Source organism: Puma concolor, chromosome A2, assembly GCF_028749965.1.
Source record: "Puma concolor isolate L17-30 chromosome A2, mPumCon1.1.hap2, whole genome shotgun sequence".
Taxonomy (NCBI): domain Eukaryota; kingdom Metazoa; phylum Chordata; class Mammalia; order Carnivora; family Felidae; genus Puma; species Puma concolor.
The window spans coordinates 1734489-1754394 of record NC_141668.1 but is presented as its reverse complement, the minus strand read 5'-3'; the positions used below and the strand labels follow the sequence as shown (position 1 = coordinate 1754394).

General features: G+C 62.0%; 1 protein-coding gene and 1 long non-coding RNA gene across 2 annotated transcripts; both read right to left on the bottom strand.

Annotated features, from left to right (window-relative positions):
* Positions 1–4117: 4117 nt before the first annotated feature.
* LOC147582913 (uncharacterized) lies at positions 4118–6069 on the bottom strand. The gene is made up of 2 exons (XR_015242575.1): positions 5369–6069; positions 4118–4511 (listed from the first exon to the last, which is right to left on the bottom strand). It is a non-coding gene; the product is annotated as an uncharacterized LOC147582913 (long non-coding RNA).
* A 7601-nt stretch (positions 6070–13670) lies between these two features.
* MNX1 (motor neuron and pancreas homeobox 1) lies at positions 13671–18749 on the bottom strand. The gene is made up of 3 exons (XM_086685316.1): positions 17713–18749; positions 14667–14827; positions 13671–14094 (listed from the first exon to the last, which is right to left on the bottom strand). The coding sequence occupies exons 1-3, from the start codon at positions 18443–18445 to the stop codon at positions 13735–13737; spliced, it is 1254 nt and encodes a 417-aa protein (XP_086541442.1). The 5' UTR covers positions 18446–18749; the 3' UTR covers positions 13671–13734.
* Between the last annotated feature and the right edge of the window lie 1157 nt (positions 18750–19906).

Genomic DNA, 19906 nt, shown 5'->3' with positions numbered 1-19906 from the left:
GGCGTCATTTGAAAACACACACATCAGGGCACCCAACGCCTAAAGCATCAGCCTGTACCTCCACCAGCAGCCGCGGTGCCGTGAGCGCCCCGAGCGCAGGGACGCTAGCGCAGCTCCAGACTCCCCAACACTCCAGCCAGTGTTCGAGCCTCCGGTGCTGAAGCGAATCTTCCAGAGCTGTTGTTTCCTACCCCAGGAGCACAGCCAAGGCCCGAACACTCCTCCTTGTCACTTCTTTTTAAGGTAGGAGGGGTTCCCCCCTCCTCTCTGTTTCTTAAAAAAGTCCGTGACGCTGGGCTTTTGAAGAGGCCCGGCCAAGTGTTCCGCGGAATCCTGGATGTGCCTGCGAGCCGGGGGTAAACCCTTTGGGGGCAGCCCGCTGCTTGTGACCGCCAGTGCTAAGTTCCATCGCTCCATTAAGGTCAAGGCCACTGGGCTTGCAAAATGGTAAGCTTCTAATTCTGCCGTTCCTCCTACACTATCAGCTGGCATTCTTATTTTGAAATGAGTCTTCCCAGTGGGGCCCCTGGCCGGCTCAGCCAGTAGAGCGCGCGACTCTTGATCTCGGGGTTGGGAGTTCAAGCCCCACGTTGAATGTAGAAATTACTTAAATAAATAAAAATAAACTTAAAGGCACAAAACACCAGTCTTCGTACAGTCCTCTCCCCTTTCCCTGGAAGGATGAAACTCTACCCATTGTTAGTCTGCTGACGTAGTAACAAGCGATTCTCTGACTTGTGCATCTGAACATATTATTACTGGCCGTGGCCAGTGCAAGACCCGCCAAGGTCATCAGGCTGGGGAGTGGGGTCCGAGGAGCATGGTCCTGCAGCCTCCCCAGCTTGGTGGCAGGGACCTGTCGTGAGTGAAGTCCCACCAGGTGGAGGGAAGCCCTGGGTGCACTGCCAAGCTTCCAGAACTCCCAGCTGTGTGGCCTTGAGTCTCCAGTATGATTACTGTTCGCGGTCCAGGGTCTAGGCCTGGAGCACAGTTTTGTCACATTGTGTGCTATTGGAAACAAACATCGGGCGGCCTGGTGGCTCAGTCGGTTGGGTGGTCAACTTCAGCTCAGGTCATCATCTCACCGCTCGTGAGTTCGAGCCCCGCATCGGGCTCTGTGCTGACAGCTCAGAGCCTGGAGTCTGCTCAGATTCCGTGTCTCCTTCTCCCTGCCCCTGCCCCTGCTCACACTCTGTCTCTGTCTCTCTCAAAAATAAGTAAACTTTTTAAAAAATTAAAGAAAACATCAGGCATCACAGTATGCAATCCCATTCTAACAAGGCAATGATGACCCTCTGTAGACATGCCGCCTGGTCGGTCCTAAGGTGTAGAAGGGACCAGGTGCGTCAGGCCCGGCCAGCACGGCCACCAGCCCAACTCAAGGCCAGCCTCCTCCACTGACCGTCTTGGAACTGCTTTGCTTATGAACTCAATTTGCTATTTGTGTTTCTCTGATGTTCAGGTGGGTTTGTGAACACCTGTGATGACATGGGCGAGGTCTCTGGGACTCGGGATGGGTTCACCGGCAGCTCCTTAAGTCACACTCTTCTCATGTCTGCCTCATGCTGTCCGTTGAGTAGAGCAGGCAAGGTGACCAGCTGTCCCGGTTTGTCCAGGAATCCGGGGGGTTCTCAGGATGGAAACTTTTTTTTCTTTTTAACATTTTTATTTATTTTTGAGACAGGGAGAGACAGAGCATGAACGGGGGAGGGGCAGAGAGAGGGAGACACAGAATCTGAAACAGGCTCCAGGCTCTGAGCTGTCAGCCCAGAGCCCGACGCGGGGCTCGAACTCACGGACCGCGAGATCGATCGTGACCTGAGCCGAAGTCGGCCGCCCAACCGACTGAGCCACCCAGGCGCCCCAATTTATTTTTTAAATTTACATCCAAATTAGTTAGCATATCGTGCGACAATGATTTCCGGAGTCGATTCCTTAGTGCCCCTTCCCCGTTTAGCCCATCCCCCCCTCCCACAGCCCCTCCAGTGACCCTCTGTTTGTTCTCCATATTTAAGAGTCTCTTACGTTTTGTCCCCCTCCCTGTTTTTATATTATCGGGACTTCTAGGATGGAACGTTTTTGGTGCTAAGACCGGGAAAGTCCCAGAAAACCGTGATGGGGACGGTCACCCTAAGTGCAGCAGCAGACAAGACCTCGGGTAAAATCCCCGGGACAAGACGGGGGGGCAGGTCCGGGAGTGCAGCTGAGTGAGCGGGACTCCCTAGCTCTCTGGTGGCCTCACCTGTGGTACCCACAGCCATACCTGAGCCCCGGAGGGTGTGTTTCTGGCAGTGACTCCTGAGATAGAACGTGTGCGTGTCAGTTTGGCTGACAGCCTGACACGGGCAGCAGTAAGGGCACTTCTGACTCCCGGAGTCCGATTTTACAACCTGTCACGAGTTTCGTGTCCTTCGGAGCACCCAGCACTGTTCGTCTCCAGGAAGGCTCTTATCTAGACCCAGGAGGGGCCTGTTGACTGAGCGGTACTGCTTCTCAGGACCAAGAGGATGGGCTCTAAGGCCATTCTTCTTTCTCAGTCCCCAGTGTCCCACGAACCCTACCCCGAAGGTCTGTATCACTACCATGCTTCTGAAAAGCCGATGGACAGCTCGCGACGTTTTTGCTGTCTCTGGGAAAATCATCCTTAATGAGAGCAAAGTAAGGCTCGCAGAAAAGTACAAGATGACGGCAGGTGCTGAAAGCCATCCCGGCACCCCTCCCCCGCCCCGCCCGGGCACCACACGCCTCAACCCCGAGGGCTGAGGTTATTTCTCCTCTCGTCATTACTGGATTCGCCCGGGCTCGGCCAAACCTCTGATTTCCCAGAGCCACCCGGCCCTGAGCAGATGTGCCCGAGGGCGTCACTGTCAGACAAGACGCAGAAGCAGTGCGCGAGCAGCGCGGGCTTCCCGGGGAGCACGCCCTGTGCTTCCCGCGTGCGGGAAAGCGGGTTCCTGTGTTCAGGGCATAGAGCCCGCTTATTTAACGCCTCAGAAATACGACGTGATTATTTGAGATTTATTTTAGCCTCGCCCTCAACCTTGGGATTAGTGAAGGAAGTGCCTTTCAATCCGGCCCCGGACCAGCAGGTGGAATCCATCGAATGCTCATTAGCACCCTTGCACTTTTGACTCACGTAGACAATGAGCTTGCTAGAGCGCTCTGTTTTCTAGATCAGGTTTAACAGGGCCGACAGGGTCTGCTTTTCTACTTGGGCACCTGTGGGGCCGAGGCCGAGAGACCAGGCTGCGGAGCCCTCCCCCTGCGGCAGAGGCCAGGCCTGGGGAGGGCTGGGGACACCGGGCCTGCCCCGGCCCCACTGTCCCCAGAGGCGGCCCTGCCTCACACACCCTGTAAATCCGCCCAGAACCGTGCCAGAGAAAATCCCAGAAGACAGCCTGGGCGTTGGGAGGCGGGCTTGCTGCTTCCTCTCCCGCGTGTGCGAGTGGATCCGTGCACTTCGGTCCTGTGGCCCCAGCTCTGTGTTCCCGCGGGGGAGTCTGTGAGCCCCGCCGCGGGAGGGGGAGCCCCAGAGCTGCTCCCCTGGGGTGCGATTCACGACACCCCCCCCCCCCCGAGTGAGCCCGGTCCCTGCCCCTGCCCCTGCCCGGCCGGGTCACCGCGGTGCCAGGGCCGCCCGACCGAGCGCCCGGGAACCATCTAGCCAAATAGCAGCGGCCACTCGTCGTGAGGAGACGTGTGTGTTTGGCGGCCATCTCGGGTGAGAGTCCGTGGTGGGTCATCCCCCCACTGCCCCACCAGAGGACGGGGGCCTGGAGGGACCGTGTCGGGAGCGAGGCCATTGACAGATCTGATGGTGGTCAGAGGGTCTCCGGTCCCCACGTGGTGCCTGGATCCTAGGGGGCCCCGCGGGGCCTCTGGTCCCCGCTCACCCTCCCTTCGGCCAGTCGGAAGGCTCCGGGGTCTCAGGGGCACCACGTGTGCCCGCCAGGCCGGGGACTGTCCTCGGGAAACGCCTGGCCAGCCCGAGGGCTCCCAGCCTGCTGGGCGGGAAAATACAGCACTTTGTCACCTGTGAGTGTGGGGCCTGGTACAAGCAAAATCGTGTCACACCGCCTGTGATTAGGGGGCAGCTGGCACTGGAGAGTGAGTAACATTTATGAGTAAATATAATTTATTTCTGTTCTCTGATTATGAAGGTCACGGTGGTTTAACCCTGTCGGGAAGGCCTCAGACACATTATCTGCTCAAAGAGAACTGGGAAGGAAAACACTGGCGGTCATTAAAAGTGAATTACTTTGTTTTTTGAAGATAGAAGGCCTCCAGGGCCTCGCAGGTGGGGCCTTTCCATGGGCGCCTGGCCGGACACACAGGGACCCTCCAGTCCACCTGCAAAGGGGGGGTCGGAGAGAAAAGCTCACAGGCGGCCGCCAGAGATCCGAGCAGGTTGTGAGCTCCCCTGGCGGCTTCTTGGAAACTCTCTGGATTTTTCCAGCAGTTTTGAAAGCTGCCAAGAGTGAACCATGGGGCATTTCCGGGGTTTTCTTTACCTGTGAAATCGAGGAAATGATTTCTGAGAGCTACAAAATCAGCCTATATCTCTGGTTTCAAATTTAGCAGAAGACTTGTGTTTTTTGGTGCACTGGCCCTGTTTTCAGGTGAAATGTTTGGCCAGGGATGATGATTTTCCAGTCGCTCCTGACTCTGTGAACCATGCCCCCCAACCCTTGGGCTCTTGGGGGACATCCTAGTCGGGAATCACTTACTTGAGCTCCACGCAGACATGCTAACGCCTCTAAGGGAAACGTGGACCCTGGACTTGGGTGCCGCATCGCACGTGGGACGGAGGGTTGGTGGGTGGTGTTAATTTTGCTGAATGGGGGGAAAAAACCAACTCAACTTATGGGCCCTTTTCATGTGTTCACATCTCCGCTGGGTACTGTAGGGGGTTGAAAAGAACCCAAATTACGGGGCGCCTGGGTGGCTCAGTCGGTTGAGCGTCCGACTTCGGCTCAGGTCACGATCTCAGGGTTCGTGGCTTCGAGCCCCGCGACCGGCTCTGGGCAGACAGCTCGGAGCCTGGAGCCCGCTTCGGATTCTGTGCCTCCCTCTCTCTCTGCCCCTCCCCTGCTCATGCTCATGCTCGGTCTCTGCTCTCCAAAATAAATAAACGTTAAAAAAAATTCTAAAAAGAACCCAAATTCATAGAGGTAGAGTAGAGGCACCCAAGGGCTGAGGGAGGGGTTATTGTTTGGTGGGGACAGAGCTTGGGGGTTGATGGAAGAGTCTGGGGCGGACAGTGCTGACGGGAGTGGATTTCATGTCCTGAAGCGCTCACTGCGAATGGCTACAATGACGCATCTGGCTATGAACGTTTTGCCACAAGACAAATAACCCAAACACACACCTGCGGCAGAGTCGTTTCCCAGTGCTCGCTCGCCCGCCTTGTCCTCCGGGGTAGAAGCCCCATCTTCAGCTAGGCCCAAGGCCACCTGGAAATGCGGATTTGCCCGTTGTCAGTGAGGCTCGCCGTGGCCGTGTGCGGAGCCTGCCAGGTGAGCAGAAGTGAAAGTGCCGGGTTCTGACCTCGTCGGAAGGATACACGCTCATTTGCCCTGTGCCCTTGGCCCCGTTCGCTGGGTTGTGGCGCCCAAGCGCCATCTTGAACGGTGGAGGAAAGGCCACGGGGATTAGGATGAGCCGCGGGGTAACAGGCCCAGGTCGGCGGTGATGGCGGGGCCCCCAGCGGAGGCCGGAGTCGGGGCGGGGTGACGCCAGGCACAGACGTCCCCCGACGGGCAAGCCCGGGAGGGCAGCGAGTGGCGCAGGGAGACCGCAAGACCCCCGCGGGAGACGCGGGCGGGCTGGTGTGGGGGGGCTGCTCCCTTGGTGACCAGCCACTCGTCTGCGCTGCCGTGGTGCCGTTCCTCATGGCCACTCTGTGACGCGGCCACCGCTATCCCGCTTGCCAAAGGAGGACCTGGGGGCTCAGAGAGGTTACGTCACTTGCCCGAGGCCACCCAGTCGGTGTGTGCCTGTGTGCCGGGACCAGGATGTCACCCACACCTCCAACGCCAGCCCTGTCTGCGGAGAGCCCCCTCTCCGCCACATGCGCCCCCTCCTCCCCCTCCCCCTCCCTCCTTCCCCCTCCCCCCCCTCCTCCACAACACCCCTCCCCAGACTAGCCTGACCTACAGCTGCTCCGGCAGGCCCTGCGAGTGTGTCCTGTGTGCCACAGGGCGCTGAACACCTTGGGGCAGAGAGGTGCATATGGGGGCAGGGGGTATTCTTCTTGGTTTAATGATCCCAGAGCTGGCATGTGGTCCCTGGCATGCTATAAATGTTGTCGTCCAACCCCAAGTGCCCTGTGAGATGGGAACTGAGAGGGCCCTTACTTTACAGCCGGGGGCACTTCGGCCCAGGGCGGGAGGAACTCGCCCCAGCCATACTCTAGGTGAGGCAGGACACAGGCCCCGGTGGCGGGGCTCTGGGGTCCCCACCCTTCTCCGTGGCCCCGCTGCTCTGGGCTCAGCGACTCCCCGTGGGGGGATGGGCTTGCCTCCCATCCAGGAGAATGGGTCGTAAGGACAGTGCCGGTGACACAAGTCTAGCTGGGACGACAGCGTGTGCAGACGTGTGGACGCAGACACACCGCGGGAAGGGGAGGCTGCGTGATGCCTAGCAGATGCAGAGGGGGCCCGTGGTAACTGTGTGGTGAGGGTGGCGTCCCAGGGCCCCACTCTCAGTGGCACATGAGCCCAGGCCTGGCATAGGGTCGCTGCTCCAGAGCTCCCTCCTCCAGAGATCTCCCCACACCTCTGAAACTGACCACGAATCTTTCATGTGGAAATTTTGTTTTTCTCTTCTATTTTCTGGAGTGGTATTAAATGTGTGAATTAGGGGCGCCCGGGGGGCTCCGTCGGTGAAGCGTCCGACTTCGGCTCAGGCCATGATCTCTTGGTTCGTGGGTTCGAGCCCTGCATCGGGCTCTGTGCTGACAGCTCGGAGCCTGGAGCCTGCTTCGGATTCTGTGTCTCTCTCTGTCTCTCAAAAATAAATGTTAAAAAAAATTAAATATGCGAATTATTAAAATTAAGACATTATGTACCTGAAGCTCGTACAGTATTCTGTCAATCATATCTCCATAGAAGAACAGAAAGAAACCCCACGTTATCTATTTCTCTCCCCAAAGTCCTGTCTGCACCAGCCACACGCCTCTCTGTTCTGTGTTGTGCGGTCTTTACTCGAGCAGAAGGGCTAAGAAGACTGTGCGTCAGAAGGAGAGCATGTGATGGATCGGTGTCCCGCACGATTCCTGAAGGCCTCTGGTCCTTCCTTCCTAGCCTCTGAAAGGGAGACAGCCCGCTCCCTCACTGCCCCATCAGCGCCGGCACGGTCCCCATCTGGGATGACGTCCCAAAGGACGGCCACCGTCCCGGAGGACTGTGCTCCATGCTCTAGACCTGCCTTGGCCTTACTTTACAATGATGTACCAGCTCGGGTATGACCTCATGTCTTCACGCCCCTTTCGGCTGCGCGGTGTGTGTTCCCACGGTTTCCTACTGGTCCTTCTCTTCCCGCTACAGCGTCACTCCAGGCGGATGGAGGTTCGGGGCTGGCTTATGCACCAGGGCACCTCAGTGCCTAGAGCGGCGTCTGGCGGCTCGGAGGTTTCTGGAAAGTCTGGTTGCATGAAGCACCGAGGTGGCTATTGTCATCGAGTTTGTGGACAGAAAGGCCGCAGTGTCACACAGGCACCTAATCCGGGGGCTCTGGTGACACCCCTTGGAAAAGAGTCATCAGCAGGTAAATCCACCGGGGCGATGAAAGGTGCGAAGAACGGGTTGCAGACCCGGGAAGAAAACCAATCCGCGTTTCCTTCACAGATTTGTCTATTTTAAAAAGTAAACCGCGAGTTTCCTGTCGCGGCGCTGGCCTCTGCTGCACCGAGCAGAGCCACCAGCTGGTGGGGGCCTCTGGCCGGACGCGGGTTTGCAGGAGGCAGCTGAGCCCCCCCCCCAACTCCCCGTCCCCCCCCCCCCCCCCCCCCGCCCCGGGCTGCCGAGGACGCCCCGCCCGAGAGCCCAGCCACCTGCCGGGGGCGCAGGACCGGCTTCGGAGGACGGGGGCCGCCCCTCTGCCCTCTGTGGCCCCCTCCCCCAGACGACCCATATTCTAGTTTTCCCTTTTTCTAGGTCTAACTTCTCAGCAGAACAGGAAACTTCAGGGCCGGACGGAAGGAGAGGGAGGGTTAGGGCGACCGGGAATGGCACAGGAACCACGGGAAGACCAGAGGCCTCGCAGTGAAAACCGCCCGACTTGGCCCCTAAGCGCAGGCGCTTCGTGCGCTCGGAAGGTCCCGGTTCCCAGCGGGGACCCCACCCCCACCCCCACCCCCGGCGCCCCTCTCCCAGCCCCGGGCAGCAGCGACCCCACCTGGGCCGCCCGCCCCCCCGCGCCCCCGGCCTGACCCCGCGCCCCGCCGAGATAAGGCGGCGGGCCTTTGTTCCTCCCCCCAGCTGGGTAAACCGCGCCCGCCGCCCCGCCCCCCGGCCGAGGCCGCCCGGGGAGGGGGCACCCTTTGTCCCGCCCGAGCGTGGCCGGACAATGGCCCGGAGCAGCCGCACATTGTCCGGCACCGTGTGCACACCTGGGGGGCGGCAGGTGCGCGGGGTCGGCGCGGGGGCGGCGGGGGGTGGGGGGGTGGGGGAGACCGGCTTCGCTCCACCGGCCCCGCCCCTCCGGCCCCCCTACTCCTCGACCCCCTTCCCACGACGCCCGGTCCCTGCACCCACCCCCCCCCCCGGCCCCCCTGCCCTGTCGCTGGCATTTGTGGGGGGAGGGGGCGTTTCTCGTCGGCGTCCAGTTTGGGACACACCTGGCGCGTAGTAAGGTGATTTACGAAGTGAAAGTGTTAAACGAGGCCACCAGCTGGAGGCCCGACCCGGCTTTATGGGTTTTATTAGGTGCCCTATTACGGAAAATAAACTTTAATCCGACCATAAAAACCAAATCTGAAAAACATATTTGCCCTTGTAGTCTGGACCGGTGCAGGTCCCCGCTGCACGTCACACCTCCCGTGGGATTAGTTTTATGGAGGGAGACACAATGCACCGCGGGACTTTGATACGGGGTGGGGGGGGAGCACGCCCCCATCTCGCCGGCAGCCCGCACTGCCCCCTCCCTGCGGCCCCCCCCCCACCCTGGGGGCGCAGTCTCCAGGCCCCGGCCTGGGGGCAGGGGGCGCAGGGGCGGCGGCAGGGCTGAGTTAACCCGCAAACCCAGAGGTGCTCCGTGGAAGCCGCTTGGAGCTCCCGGGCCTGGGGCGCACAGCGCGGGGTGGGGAGTGGGGGGCGGGCATCCAGACACCCCCTTGCTTTGGTCCAGGGGCTCGCCCTCTCTGTGCCTTGGATTTTCCACAGCAAGTGAGTCCTGTCTTTAGAGGGGACGGAGGGCAAGGGGGGAAGGCGGGCCTGTCTTCGTTTTTTCTTTAATTTTCAACGTTTTTATTTATTTTTGGGACAGAGAGAGACAGAGCATGAACGGGGGAGGGGCAGAGAGAGAGGGAGACACAGAATCGGAAACAGGCTCCGGGCTCCGAGCCATCAGCCCAGAGCCCGACGCGGGGCTCGAACTCACGGACCGCGAGATCGTGACCTGGCTGAAGTCGGACGCTTAACCGACTGCGCCACCCAGGCGCCCCTGTCTTCGTTTTAACCATCGCCAGCGTCAGCTCCCTACTGTTACCCGTGGTTGGGCAAAAGATCCCTAGAATCTCTCCATCTTGCAAAACTGAAAGCCTGTACCCACTGAAAAACTCACTTTCCCCTTCCTCTTAGCACCCCCACGCCCCACCACTCTAAGAGTTTGATTTAGATTCCACATACAGGGAGAATTTGTGAGTGGCTTATCGCGTGCACAAAACGTCTTCAAGGTTCAGCCATGTGGCAGGTGACGGGCTTTGCTTCTTTTTAGAGGCTGAATAATATTCCGGTGTGTGTGCGCGTGTTCCCTTTCCTTCCTCTGTCCCTCTTCCACGTCTTGGTTATCGTGAGCGGCTCTGCAATGGTCACGAGTGTGCAAATTCTCTCTTCCAGACGCAGTTTTCCGTCTCTTGGACACACAACCGGGAATAAGGTTGCTGCTGGGTCAGATGGTAATTCCAGGGTTGTTGTGTTTTGTTTGTTTTTGAGGAAGCTGCATACTGCTTTCCAGGGTGGCTGTGCTATTTAACAGTGTGCTCGGGTTCCGACTTCTCCACACCATCGCCGACACTTGTTATTTTCTGGGTCTGTTTTTAAAATTTTTTTTTCAACGTTTATTTATTTTTGCGACAGAGAGAGACAGAGCATGAACGGGGGAGGGGCAGAGAGAGAGGGAGACACAGAATCGGAAACAGGCTCCAGGCTCCGAGCCATCCGCCCAGAGCCCGACGCGGGGCTCGAACTCACGGACCGCGAGATCGTGACCTGGCTGAAGTCGGACGCTTAACCGACTGCGCCACCCAGGCGCCCCATGGGTCTGTTTTTATACCTGTCGTCCCAGAGGGTGTGAGGGAGTATCTCACCATGGTCTTGATGTGTGCTCCCCCAGTGACCAGTGGTGTTGAGCACCTTTCCGTGTGCTGCGGACCACTTGTCCGTCTACGGCAGAGAAATCTCTACTCGAGTCCTTTGCCTGTTTTTAAGTGGGTTCATATTTGTGTCGTCGAGTTGTGTGAGTTCTTTACATCTTGGAATATTAACCCCTATCAGACACGTGATTTACAAGCATCTTCCCCCGTCCCTAGGTTGTCTTTTCATTCTGTGGACCGTTTCCTCTGCTGTGCAAAAGTTTTAAAGTGTGACGTACTCCGACTTGTCTATTTTTGCTTTTGTTGTGGGTGCTTTTGGTGTCCTACAAAGTCTTGGAAGCTGCTCCTGCCGAGCTGCCCCGGTCCGGGGATGGGCTGCGGAAGGCGCCCCTCCGAAGGAGCAGGCCTAGTTCGTCTAGGTTCTAGTACATTCTGCACTCATCAGGCTCCCGCTGTGAAAGCTTCTGTAGGGGCCTGGGACCCTGGGCCAGAGCTCTGCTGTGGACGAGAGACCCGTGGGCCGCCCCGGGAGGATACATGTACGTCGCTTTCTTTGTCACAAAAAAGGAGGTTATCCGCATCCTGTCGTGCAGGCTGGAGACGCTGGCCAGGGCAGATGCCTCTTTTCTCCACGAGGGTGGAGAGAAGCGCGCGCACGATGGGCCCTCGGCCCGCAGGGGGTCGGGCTGGGGTTCCCGGAGGAGCGGGGTCCGCTTTGGCTGGAGGCGTCGCGGGGGCCCGGGCCCCGGGGTTCCAGGACCTGCGCGGCGCGGCCTCGCCCCCGTGGAAAGCCGGGAGGCCAGCGCCATAAGCCCGGCTTGTCTGAAGCCAATGCTATCGTCTCCCCCTGGGCTGCGGGTCCTGGAAACGGGGTCCTGGGCGGGGGGGGGGGGGGGGGGGGGGGCTGGCGAGTCTCTCCCCCGCCTCGCGCGGTCAGCGGGGTGGGGGGCGCGCCCCGCGAGGCGGGCGGAGCAGGGCCCGCCGGCCGTTGATCAGGCGGAACGAATTGTTCGCGGTGCCCCGAGTGGGTGAGGATGAGCCAGTGATTATATTTAAATTTGCTATAATTGATTTGGGGAAGAGCTGACAAGAACGAATTGATCATTAAATTTATTAGCGAGATAAATTCCGCCGCGATTAGGCAGCTGGCTGGAGACGCCGGGGCCGCGGCCGGGCCTCCCCGCCGCCGCCCAGTCCCCGCTCCCGGGCCGGGCCGCTCCGCCGGGGGGGCAAGGGCGGGGTCACGGGGCGCGCCCGCTTCCAGCGCCCCTCCTGCCCGGGTCGCGTGGGGGGAGCGGACCGACCCCGGGCGCGGGGGGCTCAGCCCCGCGCGCGGAGGCCCACCCCCCCCCCGACCCCCAGGCCGAAGCCCGCCAGCCGGGGAAGAGATCGCTGCGGGCTGAACCTCACCAGCGCGTTAGGAATGCAGACGCCAGATCCACAGATTGCGGAGGTTTTGCGGGGGCTTTTTTAACCCCCAAAAGGCATTTCTTTCCCTTCTCTCCCTCCCCCACCCCTGTCCAATTTCCCCACCCCCTTTCCTCGGGGCCCTCCGGCTTCCCCACAGCTTGCAAACCCAGTCCCCGGTCCCCAGAAGCACCTTTGGACCCCGAGGCGGCCGAGGCCCGCGCCCTGCCCGCAGCTGCTCCCTCCCGGCTCTGGCAGCGCCGCGCCCGGCCTCGGCTGACGTTGCATTTTATGGAACGAGCCCGGGGTGATAATGAGCTGCCGGAGAGGATATTAATCTCACCCCGGCCCTGAGGCAGAGGAGTGGCCCCGCTGGCCCGCGGTAATCACCCAAATGAAACGCCAGGCCCTCCTGAACTCATTTATCAGCGGGAGGGGGAGGGGCGCTCCCCGCGCGCCCGGCGGCCAGTGAGGCCGCGCGAGCCACAGAAGGACGGGGGAGGGCACGCGGGGCGGGCCCTGTCGCCTGTTTCCTCCGGGCCCAGGAGGGGCCACCGGGCCGGCGCGGCGGGCGCAGGTGCAGGGGGGCATGTGTGCGGCACATGGCGGCGGGCCCGGCCGGTGACTGAGGGCGCACGCCGCAAGGTTTACTGACCCGGAGCCGTCGCAGACCCGGCGCCAAGCGATCCTGTCGCCGCCGCTGTCCCCGCGGACGTCTGCACGGATCCCAGAAAACCGTTTCCGGCCGGACCCAGAAGGTTCTGCGGGAGGCAGGCCCTTGAACGAGCCCGGGGTTACGCGAGGCAACCCGGGGGGCCCAGGGCCACACGGACCCCAAAGGCCTGCCGGTGAAATCGTCCAGTCGTGGTAAAGCTTATTTGCCGAAACGTTCGAATGGTGCGTCTCCACTCCTGGAGCGCCGGTGCCGCGAGATCCTCGAGCAGCTAGGAAAGTAAACCCACCGAGTCCCGTTACCCTCCTGGGATCCCCGCATCCGGACAGGCGGACGCCTGGTCGCAGGTATTTTCACCAACCTGTCGCACCTGCGACTCCCCAGCCCCGGGACCGTGCCCCGCCCGCCCGCAGAGGGAGGTGCTCCTCCCACGGGCTTGCAAGTCTGATTTGCACCTTCGGTCGGTGGAATAACACCCAACCCCTCATTTCAAAAACAAAAATAGTAAAGTCCGCTTTCCTAACTCACCCCCCCAAAGATCTGCGCTCTCATCCAGTAAAAAACCAATTTATTTTACATTCCATCGTGGGCGATGGGAGAAGCTAAATAATAATTTAGCATGCATAAGTAGTCGTTTCTTTATATATATATAAATACAATGTACAAAAATAAAGACAGTACAGTTTTGAGATTTCCAGCAGTTTGAAAGCTCGTGACATAAAGTTCCCCCCAGATAGGTAAGCACAAAACAGTTTCCCTTTATCAATACTCAAGTTTTCCAGGTCGTCCAACACTGTAGAGGTCCCGGCCTTCTCCATTCAGGAAGTGGGGAGGAGTGGGGGCCTTCCCCTGGTGGCGCTCAGGTCGTCTGACAAACAGCACCCCCAACACTAACCAAAATTAAATTAAAAAGGACAGGAGTTCAAGGGTGCACCCGCCGGACCTCCCTCTCCCTCTCTCTCTCGGTCCCTTGGAGAGCAGACAGGCACAGCGCCCGAACCTGCCCCAGGATGCGCGGCCTCGAGGCGGGGGCCCGCGGGGCTGCCCTGGGGCGCGGGGCCCCTCCTGGGGCGGGGGCTGGTGCCTGCGGGCCGCGGGGCTGCCCTGGGGCGCGGGGCTCCTACTGGGGCGGGGGCTGGTGCCCGGGCGCGTTGGGCCGCGGGGGTGGGGAATCGGCCTCGGACGAGCAGTCGGAGGAGACGTGCGCTCCCGTGCCGTTGCTGTAGGGAAAGGGGTCCTCGTCGTCGTCGTCCTCGTCATCCTCAGGGTCACTGTCCCTCAAGTCCCGCAGGCGGCGTCCGCCGCTTTTGTCCCCGGCAGCCGGCGGCCCCAGCAGCTCGTCGTCCCCCTTGTCCTCCCCGAGGCCACCTTTGCTGGCGCCCCCACCCCCCTTCTGCTTCTCAGCCTCCTGCGCCGCCTGCTCCTTGGCCTTTTTGCTGCGTTTCCACTTCATCCGCCTGTTCTGGAACCAGATCTTCACCTGAGGGCACAAGAGGGCGTGAGAAACTGGTCACTCCCTACGGGTCCTCTCTCTGGAGTCCTGTCTGCACCTGCACCTCGCCGGTCCTCACAAGGCCCAGGAGTGGGCTTCAGGGGAAGGGGTGCCCCCCCCAGGCACCAGCGCCCCCCAGAGTGGGGCTGGGGGCCTCCAAGGAGGCTCAGACGGGGACCTCGACTTCGGGATTCCCGTCTTTTTCTGGGGGTGCTCTGGCACTGTCCAGGTAGGACTGGAGCAGCTAGAGGACGTATCTGTAAACCTGTACAAATCCCCTGCTCTCTTTTTGGAATAAAATTTCTCAAACGTGGCCTGGGGACCACTGCTTTGGAATGGAAGAGGCGGTGAAGTGTCCTTCAAATGCAGATTTCTGGGACCTCTGGGCTTGGTAAGTGAGCCCTGGCAGAGATGCTAACTCTCCCAGGACAGGAACCCGCCCCCTAAGGGTCCAAAAGCCGCCCCCACCCACCGGCCTCCAGGTGCTCAGGCCAGCAGAGGGCCAGGGGTGCACAGGTGACAAGGCAGGGGGTGAGCTGTTGGGGGGGGGGGCTGTGTACCTGGGTCTCCGTGAGCATCAGCGAGGTGGCCACCTCGAAGCGCTTGGGCCGCGACAGGTACTTGTTGAGCTTGAACTGGTGTTCCAGCTCCAGTAGCTGCTGGCTGGTGAAGGCTGTGCGGGGCCGACGGCACTTTCCCAGGAGGTTGGACTGCGCCTGGGCTGGGGACAGAGAGGGGCATGACACTGGAAGTCTGGCTCAGGCCTCCCGCCCCCACTGCCACCCAATGCGCCCTGTGCCACTTGTGCAAGGCTGCTGCCCGGCCCACCAGCCCAGGGCGTCACCGCTCTGCCTTCAGTGTGGACGCCCTCTCCCCAGGGACGCGGGTGTGCCTGGAGGGGGCCCTGGAGCCCAGGCTCCGAATGCCAGGTGGAGCCACGCAAGTCGGGTTTAACGGGACCAAGTTTTTTTAACCCAGGGCCTGGGCGTTCTGATTAAAGAGAGTGTCTCACACACAGCAGCCCTGTGCACCCGGTAGGCGGTGTAGAAGAAGGTGGACAGGCCAGAAGCAGAGGCCAGAGGGGCACTCCTCCTCCCACTCCTCACTGAGTCCTCCCCCAGCCCAGGCTCAAAGAGACAAGTCCCAGGAATCACCAGTCCCGTTTCTTCCCAGCCAGCAAAGGACTGGTGTGGAATTCCCACTGTCCCCTCCTTAAGTACATAGAAGGGGGAAAGGAAAAAGGAGGAAGGCCGGAGAAGGACCAAATCCTGGGCCCGAACATGTGAATTCACCAGACTCCCCCACTGAAAATTCTTCCCGACAGCCCCGTACCCAGGTCGCAGAGGGGCAGAGCCCAGGGAGACTGGAAGCCTTTTCAGAACAAGTCTCATTTTGCAAATGGAAGGCCTAGGCAAAGGGGGCGGGGGGGGGGGGGGGGGGGGGATCCGGCTTTCCAGTGTTCAAGGAGGTCCCTTGGCTGTATTTACATAATTTCACACGGTTACATCACAGAGAATTTTGTGACCTCAAAATGCGACCTGCCTTGATGTCCCAGGAGCCTGACAAGTGTTAGACAATAAAGGGAAGGGAAGAAAAGAGGCCAGTCCAGCGGCTGAGCTCAGGCCCCCGGGGTGGGCAATTTGCTTTACGGGAAGGCCCACGCCCCCAGCTTTAGTTAAATGAGGCCCCAATTCCCAACTTGACAATACATTAGAACTTTAATTAAAACACTGGCTCCAAAGGGACCATTTGGGACATGCCATCCAACAGCAGAGACAACCTATTAAGGAAACCAAACAGGTTTTCCAGCGACCAGAAGAGGAACCCTCAGAACAGACGCCCGCATCCTGGCCGGCTTATTATTGCCCTTTAGGACTCGGCGTTCAGATTTCTGTTCTAAACTTAAAGCTGCCTGGGTTTTCACTCTGCTACCTCTGGCTCAAGATTAGGAACCAGGGATGGGTGAAGTGTGTTGGCAAAGGGATGTGGCTTTCACCGGTTTTCTGAGCGACCTTGAGTTCCACGCAGGCCCAGGAGAACAACCCCACCCCCCCGCCGTGGTCAGGGGACCCAGTGCCCAGGGGAGGCCTGTGTGCAGGCCAGCAGCCCCCTCCGAGGGAGATGCAGATCATAAGGGGAAACCCATGGGGTGGCTTTCCGTGAGCAGGGGTTTGGAGGCTTTGGCGACCAGGCCCGGGAAGAGTGCCCTGGGTTTGGCTGACCCGGGATCAGCAGGTTCAGACATGAGGTGAGACAAGAGTTGAGCTGGAGGTTTCCCTGTAGGGATCAGGATGGGCTGACTTCCCGCCGGCCTGCCGGCCGTTCGGTGGCCATGAGGGTCTTGTGGGAGCTGAGCTGGGAAACGCCTGGGGTGGGCTGTGGGCCAACAGTGCACACGCAGGGATTTTCTCACCTGGCTGTGACTTCTCCAGCCTCAGGGTCCTGGCTTTTCTCTGTTTAGTCACAACCACGGCTTCTAGCAGAGGGATCTCAATTCTGCCAAGTGCTTATTTTTGTTTTCTTTTTTGCTTTTTTCCCCTCCTATGCCTGCATCTCCCCAGTCTAAACACATCCACCCAGAAGGAAACAATGGGGTCTCTTTGTTTGGGTCTTCTGCAGCTGAAAGCGTGAAGTCTTAGGCATCAGCCTGTGCATGCTGCCCCGGTGGGGCGAGCCGACAGGAGACCCAGACTCCCCGGAGCGCCAGCCCAGTGTGCCTGCCCTCGGGCCAGGAAAGACGAGGTGGCCCAGGCCACCTGGAGGTGTACCACCTGCCCACAGTCCAGCCGCTCTCCTCCGGGTGGGGGTGGCCAGCCCTCCCTTGCTCCTACCTTGGGGAAGGGTTCGCTCTGTATTGGGGACCTCCAATTCTGGGCGGGCACCTGCTACCCAGAGTCCCCGAGATGGGGGTACTGAAAGAGACGTATCTCCCCTTCCGCAGGAGCGCCCCGTCGACGCTCGGTTCGGGTCAGGCCATCTGCTTCCTGGGCATCACACGGCGGCCCAGGCGCCCTCACAGAGGCAGGCTCAACCCCGCAGACGGCCAGAGCGTCGCCAGGGACCTGGCCTTGCGGCCCTGGCCTCTTGAAGCCCATTTCTTGTTCTGTGCTCCTGAATCTCTCCTCTTGGGAGGGACCGGGGGTCCCTCCAGAACCCAGAATGCGGTACCTAAGTCAAGTCCGTTTCCCTGGAGAGAAGCCCCTGGCTCCGGGGGGCCTCAATCCCCAGGCCAGCCTAACTCGGGTGCTCCTCGGCTCGCCTTCCCTCACCACTTCCTTCTCTAGCCTGCCGGTTAATCATTAGATTCGAGTCTCACACCTCCAGCTGCCCCTTCCCGTTAGGAGAGGAAGAGAAAGCAGGGCCCGCGCGTGGCCATTTTAGTAACTCGCCGCCGATCCCACCGCGCGCCGTCCGCACGAGTCTTCGCGGGCCCCGGGCGGAGCCGAGGCGGCCTCGCGGCGCTTCCACCGCGCTCTCCCAGCGGAGAGCGAGAGGCAGGCGGCGGCCGGCGGCCGAGGCCGCGCGGGAAAACCGTGTGCCAGGACTCCCCCTCCCCCCGTTTCCCCCTGGCTTCCTTTCCGGGCCCGGGGGCTGCGCGGTACTCACAGTTAAAGTCGGGCATCTTGGGCAGGATCATGCCCGCGGTGGACGCGCGCAGCCACTGGTCCAGCTGGAAGGTGCCGGCGCCCAGCTTGATGGGGTCGGCGGGGTGCGCGGGGTGCGCGCCCTGCACCTGCGGGTACGAGTAGGAGAGCGCCGGGTGCTGGCCAGCCAGCGCGGCCGCCGCCGCCGCCGCCGAGTAGCCGTAGACCGGGTGGCCGTAGAGCGCGGCCTGCGCGGGGAGGCCCGCGCCGCCCTGCGCGCCCCCGGGGTGCAGCCCCAGCGCCAGGCCCCCCGCGGCGGCGGCGGCGGCGGCGGCGGCGGCTGCAGCGGCGGCGGCGGCGGCGCCCGGGTGCGCGTGGTGGTGGGGCCCCCCGGGGCCGCCGCCCGCGCCGCCCGCGCCGCCGCCCGCGCCGCCCGCGCCCAGGAAGCCGGGCTTGGGCAACAGCGCGCAGTGCGCGGCCAGCAGGCGCGGCGGCGAGGGGCTCTCGGCGTGCAGGCGGTCGGCGGGCGCCGCGGGCGGCTCCGAGGACGCGGGGCTGCAGCCGCCGCTCGCCCCGCCGCTCGCCCCGCCGCCGCTCGCCCCGCCGCCGCCGCCGCCGCCGCCGCCGCCCCCGGGGCCAGACGCGGCGGCCGCGAGCGACGTGACCAGGGCCAGCGGCGCGGTCTGCGCGGAGGCCGCTCGCGGGGGGTCCACGGCCAGCAGCGCATCGATGCGGAAATTTTTTGATTTTTCCATCGGCCTGTGTGGGGCTGGCGAGCAGGGCCGGGCGGCGGGTGGCGCGGCCGCGTGCGGGCTCGCGGACTCCGTGCGTGGTGGTGGCGAGCCCCAGGGTGCGGTATTGTTATGGTGATTATTTGCCAATAATCAAAGTCGCCGCCGGAAACTCAGCCGAGGGTGACCATGGTCCGGGCGCCTCCTCCGTGCGGGCCCCGCCCCGGGCCGCGCTCGCACGCGCTTTGCACAAACTCGCAGGCGAGTGCCCGGACGCGCCGGGCCGGGGAGCCCGGCTCTGTGCGCTGGACCCTCGGGCGACCGCGCCGAGGCCGCTGGCGCCGTAGTGGGGACCCGCGCCCCTCCGCGCACTTGAAGCGCAGCGCGGCCGCCGATTGGCGCGCTCGGCGGGGGCTCGGGGAGGGGCGCGGGCCCCGCCATTGGCCGAGGGGCGCACCTGTCACCGTCCCGGCCGCCTGCCGCCCCGCCCCTGCGCCGCGGGGTCCTAAACAACCGGGGCGCCGAGCGGCGATGGCGGGGCGGAGACTGCGACCGGGCTTGCCAGACCCGGAGCCTCAGCCTAGGGACCCCGCTCGCCCTCCCGCGAACGCTGAGCGGGGCTGCGGGCGTGGCACCCCCGGGTCCGGGTGTGGGCCCCGCTGCCCGAGTCCAGCTTCCGAGACACGCTGTCCCGTTCTGGGCCCGGCGTCACCTAGAGCAGTGGCCCGCGTCTTCTCGCGCCTCCTCGCCCGCACTTGAGTTTGTGCACTCCTGCGTCGGGGAGCCCACGTTGCTCGCAGATCTAGCTGCTTTGCACAATGACCGCAGCACAGCGAAGGCCGTACGGGTCCCCAAGCCCCGCTCCCGGTCTCCAGGGTGCACAGGAGCGGTTCGCGTCCCTGCCGCCAGCCCTCTGCAGGTGGAACTTTCTCTACTCCGTGCGTCTCAGGTGTTGTGTGTGCGCGCGTGAGTGTGCCTTCCGCAAGTCCTCGCCCGTCGAGGCGCAGTAGGCGGAATCCGCGAGCCCGCGGCCTCCAGGACCTGGATCCGCTGGGAGACCTTGCCCACCTGCCCTGGACAGGATCCTCAGCGACAGCGCTCCTCTTCTCTGGGAAGGCGACCCTCGGGCGTGCGAGACGCAGCACCCACCCCGGCTCTGGAAAGCCCGCGGGCGCGCAGAGTCCTCCGGAGGCCAGTGCCCCCGGCCCCCCGCTTCGTCCCCAGGCAGGAAAACGCAGCCTCCGTGTTCTTGCTACCTGCAGCCTGGGAAACCGCGCGGAAACCTCGCCCCCCCCCCCCCCCCCCCCCCCCCGGCTGAGCAAGGTAGCGGAGGGAGAATCCAGACTTCACAGCCACCCCCCCGGTCCCCCATACACACACTTCAAATATTTACAGTCAAAGCACTTCCAAGGGCTTCTCTGCAGCCGAAAGAATCAGCACGCGGGTCGGGGAGTCGAGCGGTCACCAGCGCGAGGCTTGGGCAAT

What these genes read in the sequence shown, in the direction of transcription:
- MNX1 (XM_086685316.1), bottom strand. Translation starts at nt 18,445, where the DNA reads ATGGAAAAATCAAAAAATTTCCGCATCGATGCGCTGCTGGCCGTGGAC. An exon ending in CAAGATGCCCGACTTTAACT is followed by an intron (nt 14,828 to 17,712) that starts GTGAGTACCGCG and finishes CTCTGTCCCCAG; the next exon opens with CCCAGGCGCAGTCCAACCTC. An exon ending in TGATGCTCACGGAGACCCAG is followed by an intron (nt 14,095 to 14,666) that starts GTACACAGCCCC and finishes TTGTGCCCTCAG; the next exon opens with GTGAAGATCTGGTTCCAGAA.